Source organism: Glandiceps talaboti, chromosome 4 (assembly GCF_964340395.1).
Source record: "Glandiceps talaboti chromosome 4, keGlaTala1.1, whole genome shotgun sequence".
Classification (NCBI taxonomy): domain Eukaryota; kingdom Metazoa; phylum Hemichordata; class Enteropneusta; family Spengelidae; genus Glandiceps; species Glandiceps talaboti.
In genome coordinates this window covers 1,264,333-1,270,416 of record NC_135552.1, presented here as the reverse complement: position 1 = coordinate 1,270,416, position 6,084 = coordinate 1,264,333, and the positions used below count along the sequence as shown (strand labels likewise).

Here is a 6,084-nt window from a genome sequence, read left to right as displayed (position 1 = left end):
AGAGAGAGGAGGAGAGAGAGAGAGAGAGAGAGAGAGAGAGAGAGAGAGAGAGAGAGAGAGAGAGAGGAGAGAGAGAGAGAGAGAGAGAGAGAGAGAGAGAGAGAGAGAGAGAGAGAGAGGAGAGAGAGAGAGAGAGAGAGAGAGAGAGAGAGAGAGAGAGAGAGAGAGAGAGAGAGAGAGAGAGAGAGAGAGAGAGAGAGAGAGAGAGAGAGAGAGAGAGAGAGAGAGAGAGAGAGAGAGAGAGAGAGAGAGAGAGAGAGAGAGAGAGAGAGAGAGAGAGAGAGAGAGAGAGAGAGAGAGAGAGAGAGAGAGAGAGAGAGAGAGAGAGAGAGAGAGAGAGAGAAGAGAGAGAGAGAGCAGAGAGCACAGAGAGAGAGAGAGAGAGAGAGAGAGAGAGAGAGAGAGAGAGAGAGAGACTTAGCGATGCCTATAGCACTACTGAACCTTATCAGTTCAGTTGTGCTAAAAATCATGAGCATACTTTCTTGCCAACTTTCCTTGGTCAAAGTTGACCTAACCTAATTAGTAACTTGCAGAAAGACAACATGTCACCTCTTAGACTGTAGCCCTTGAAGATTTATAACACATCAGAAGTGATAACTGTGAGCATACCTTCCTGTTTGCTGTCATTCTTCTCAAGCCTAACAACTTGTACTAGTTTCCGCTTTCTGAAATACTCAAACATTGGAGCTCTCTTGTCTGGTTCTTCATCAAATATCCAGACATTGACTCTTGCTCTTGTTACAGCAGTGTACAGGTATTTCAATTCTGAGTTCAATACCTAGGTGTATTATAGCCAAGGGAAATGAGATCAGTGTTTCGTATTCATAGCATTTTTGTATTTTAATATAGAATTTTATTGATAAGTCTCAAAACACTGGACACAAAAAGACACACATTGATAGAATAAAGCTATATGTTTCACATTAGAGAGAACCTAGACAATAGGAAACTGACATAATCACAAGTCCAAATACAATTATCATATTTTGAATCACGCAGCTGAGACTTAATTCACATATCTGCACTTACATCTCAAAATCTAAATTAAGCTAATGTTCCTATTGCCAATAGCACAAGTCTTATGGCAATCATTAAGTATTGAACAAATCACAAGCCAAATATTAAAGACAGTCCTGTTGAATTATTTAACTGCATTGCCCAAAATTTAGACATGACTGTTATGACATATGGCTTATTATTTTCAAAGCCCTATAATAAGGTAAAAGAAGATAAAACTTGTTGAGTCAGCACCAATTGAACAAATCAATCGTATTATTCAAATTTTTGAATCCTGTGTTGCTTTTTCAAAAATACATCAATTTCTGAATGCCTTTAATTGCCACTTTAATACCTTGCTGCAATTCATAATTGTTTTCAAGTAAACAAATACTGTAACATAATTCTACCAGATTTAAACTGAATGCCTTCCGTTAGGGCAAAGTCTTTAGATTTAAACTGAATGCCTTCCATTAGGGCAAAGTCTTTAGATTTAAACTGAATGCCTTCCGTTAGGGCAAAGTCTTTAGATTTAAACTGAATGCCTTCCGTTAGGTCAAAGTCTTTAGATTTAAACTGAATGCCTTCCGTTAGGGCAAAGTCTTTAGATTTAAACTGAATGCCTTCCGTTAGGGCAAAGTCTTTAGATTTAAACTGAATGCCTTCCGTTAGGGCAAAGTCTTTAGATTTAAACTGAATGCCTTCCGTTAGGGCAAAGTCTTTAGATTTAAACTGAATGCCTTCCGTTAGGTCAAAGTCTTTAGATTTAAACTGAATGCCTTCCGTTAGGGCAAAGTCTTTAGATTTAAACTGAATGCCTTCCGTTAGGGCAAAGTCTTTAGACTATTGTTCCTACACACAATGATTGTTGGCATGAAACAGAACATATGTGATTAGTTATGTTTGAAGAATGTACCAAATTTAATTGAATTTGAAAAGTGCGCTTTGCAGATATAGCCTAATTACTGAAAATCATTAATTATGCAAATAACTCATTAAAACGGAAAGCTACATCAACAAGTTTTTCATGATGTGTGCTTTGTTATGTTTGAAGTATGTACCAAATTATATTGAACTTGAAATGTGCATTGATTTCTTAACATATAGCCTAATTATTAAAAAATTAATTATGCAAATTAATCATTAATATTCATGGTATATTTAACAAAAACTAGTCAGTTCTAGCCATTACCCTAGAGTACAAATTTAATTTGAAATGAGCAGACACAGACAGACACACAAACACACACACACATGCACACGCAGACACATGCAGACACACACACACACACACACACACAGACTTTTCATAAACGGGAAGATAAAAACCTGTAATTGTTGTGGCAGAAACCAATATAATGCACACAATGGAAGTTATTTCCTTCTAACCTTATGTTTGTTTGGGTCAAAATCTAAGGACCTTGGTCTCTTTCCTGCATGTTCTGTATCTTCAATATCAAGTTCAACAAGATTCCCATCAGTACATCCGTTATGATTGTCAAGGAAATCTTCCATCAACTTCTCTAAGTATGAAGTGACAATTCTCCATTCTTTGTTAGCCTAAAATATTATGAAAATATAGTTTAATTTAATCATTCAAAAAATTATGCAAATATATGGCCATAGCAAGTCAATTGACTTTAAACCAAATTTAAATTGAATGCCTTCTGTAAGTGCAAAGTCATTAAATTTCATTTCTACACACAATAATTGTTGGAATGCAACAGAACATATACGATTAAGATGAGTGTATTTGTAAGATATAGCCTAATTACTGAAAATCATTTATTATGCATGAGTAATTAAAACTAAATGATACATGACAAAGCTTTTTAGAAGATGTGCGATTAATTATGTTTGAAGTATGTACCAAATTATTTACTAAATTAATAACTGAAAATCATTAATTCTGCAAATAGCTCATTAAAACTAAGTGTTACATCAGTAATCTTTATGAGATGACCCTGCACTCTGGTATCAGGAATGTACGTACCAAATTATATGGAACTTGAATCTTGCACTCATGTATAGCCTAATTACTGAACATTATTAATTATCCAAATGACTCATTACTATTCTTGATATGTTTACTGAAACCTAATCTTTTCTAGCCATTACCCTTAAGAAAAAGTGCACCAAATTTTGTTTGAATTGAGCCAGCAATTTTTGAGAAAATGGTGACTCGGATACACAGACACACAGACTTTTCATCCCTAATAAAATGGATAGGTAGGAAAGTGAATGCATTAAAAAATGTATGTAATATGCCTAGCAGCAAGACCATGCACATAGCAACAGTCAAATGGTGATGTGTATCACAGATAAAAACCAGGATGGATTGGCATGTGGATAAATATTCTTTATTATGTTTATATAATTTATATATTTTTTATCTATATTTTTTGAAATCATCACCAATGTTACAATTGGGCTATAACACAATTTGGTGCTATTTTCTGAAGTACACATAATATATATTTAGCAGACAATATGATTTAATGGTGTACAACTGTACAGTTTTTATCAATGTTTATCCACATGCTGATCCATGCTTGGTATAGGTGTTCATTTGTATCATTATCCACACACACACACACACACACACACACACACACACACACACACATCCCAATGCCTATAGCACTAGTAGACCTTATCAGTTCAGCTGTGCTAAAAATAGCATCAATTGCATTGTAGTACAAGTATAGCTTTTAAAAATAGCACCAATGGCATTGAAGCATAACTGTATCTTGGTGTTGCTATGGGTGTGGTCTTGTTGCTAGGAATATTATACCCATGCCCGTTGTTATTTGCATACAATTGAATTGTATTGTTAGGGTTAATTTCTGTTTCAATTCGTTATGACACTTGTATCATAAAACCAACTTGAAATTCATGATATAGTTGTGTACGGTGCATGAAAACAAAAGTGTAGATTTACAGTGGATGCACACCACATGTAATGTAATCAATTTATTGGATGACGTAACAGTTAAATCAAAGTCCCTTTTGTCATTTGACATGTAAGTTGATGGTAATAATCAATGCAAATGTACTATTATAATAGAACGTACTAAAGGCAGAAATAAGTCTGACTAGACTTTTTGAAGAATTTACTGCTCTACTGTGCCATCTTTCAAAACTTTTGAATTCTACATGCACTATTACACTTACAGGTGAATCTTTGAAGAAATTATACAACAGGACATCATCAAATTCCAGGCCCTTAGACTCGTATATTGTTAGGACAAGACCAAGTTTTAGTTCTTCAGGTAATGCATCTTTTGCTTCCTCATTTGCCACAAGGATTACCTGGAAAATATACAGTATTATTATATTAATATATCAAATATCACTATACAACATACAAGCCAAGTTGAACATGTTCGCACAAAAAATATGGGATTTATTTCCCCCGTTATCTTACATCGACAATACATGTCTACGTAATTCCTTCTGCAATGTTTGAAAATATCCATTGCATTGCTTTCCCAATTTGAGTAAGTTATAACTCAGAATATACTCATGACGTAATGGTTTGTTAATTCTCATCTAACTCTAAGTAACAACTCATATATTGGTCAAGTGTATATCTATTAAAGTATATGACTAGATATATGCAGTAGAAGTCTTGTTAATGGTCATGTTAATAGCATGGTCATCGCTGTTTTAATCAAGTTTCTTTGAAAAGTCTGCTTACCCTAAGCACCTTTACAATATTGTCGCCATATTAATTACCCAATATGCATTGCATGGGGTCAAATGATCAAAAGGGATAACATGTACACTTGAGCAGACGATACTGGTTGACTGTCCTGTTCACAAACATCTGTATTTTTTTTCGGAAACTAGTAAATGTGTTTTTTTCTAGTATCTACTAATCAACTTCCTCAGCAACTAAGACAAAGTTGTTACTTTCAACAAGTATGTCTGTAATGACTGTCTGAAAACATGATATGTCCACTTAATTTTGATGTTTCTGCCACTGCTCAATTCAAAGGCAGCATCATGTATGCTTTGTTTATTTTTCTCATTCTTTTCATAACTCTTTAAGACTTGAAGCTTGAATGAGAGGTGTTGTACAATTTTGTTTGTAAAGCTTACACATACTACCTAGCAACCAAAAGTGACATCATAATATTTTAAGTGTAAAGTTTAAACATACTACCTAGCAACCAAAAGTGACATCATAATATTTTAAGTGTAAAGCTTACACATACTACCTAGCAACCAAAAGTGACATCATAATATTTTAAGTGTAAAGCTTACACATACTACCTAGCAACCAAAAGTGACATAATATTTTAAGTGTAAAGCTTAAACATACTACCTAGCAACCAAAAGTGAAATCATAATATTTTGTTTGTACATTAAGAATCACCAGAGCATTACATATATATACAAAATATACACAGGTTTGTAGGATCCATACACCACAAAATATACACAGGTTTGTAGGATCCATACACCACAAAATATACACAGGTTTGTAGGATCCATACACCACAAAATATACACAGGTTTGTAGGATCCACATACCACAAAATATACACAGGTTTGTAGGATCCACATACCACAAAATATACACAGGTTTGTAGGATCCACACACCACAAAATATACACAGGTTTGTAGGATCCATACACCACAAAATATACACAGGTTTGTAGGATCCACACACCACAAAATATACACAGGTTTGTAGGATCCACATACCACAAAATATACACAGGTTTGTAGGATCCACACACCACAAAATATACACAGGTTTGTAGGATCCACACACCACAAAATATACACAAGGCTTGAAAGAGAACACGGTCACAGAATGACAGCATGAACTTGCAAACAGCCATTTTACTCAGCAAACATTTTCAAAACATTTACCTTCCATCCCCCTCCTAGTTCTAAATTTAATAACCTTTCGATAAATCATGTCGTTGTTACAATTGGACCATGCCAACCAAAGATATTAACCGATTCCTGATGCCATGCATGGTGAAATAAAGGAAACAATTTTTTCTATCTACCTATTATGCAGATCAGACTGCATAACTCAAGCCTTACCCCCTGACAGCCTTTCCTTC

The 6,084-nt window shown here is 34.6% G+C and overlaps 1 protein-coding gene across 1 annotated transcript in view; it reads right to left on the bottom strand.

Moving 5' to 3' along the window:
- LOC144433630 (TPR and ankyrin repeat-containing protein 1-like) overlaps window positions 1-6,084 on the bottom strand; it is a 193,973-nt gene that overhangs the window by 37,411 nt on the left and 150,478 nt on the right. The window contains exons 17-19 of the mRNA XM_078121973.1: window positions 4,174-4,311; window positions 2,389-2,559; window positions 625-781 (exon numbers count right to left, since the gene is read on the bottom strand). Coding sequence (XP_077978099.1) covers window positions 625-781; window positions 2,389-2,559; window positions 4,174-4,311 — 466 coding nt within the window. The remainder of the gene's footprint in view (window positions 1-624; window positions 782-2,388; window positions 2,560-4,173; window positions 4,312-6,084) is intronic.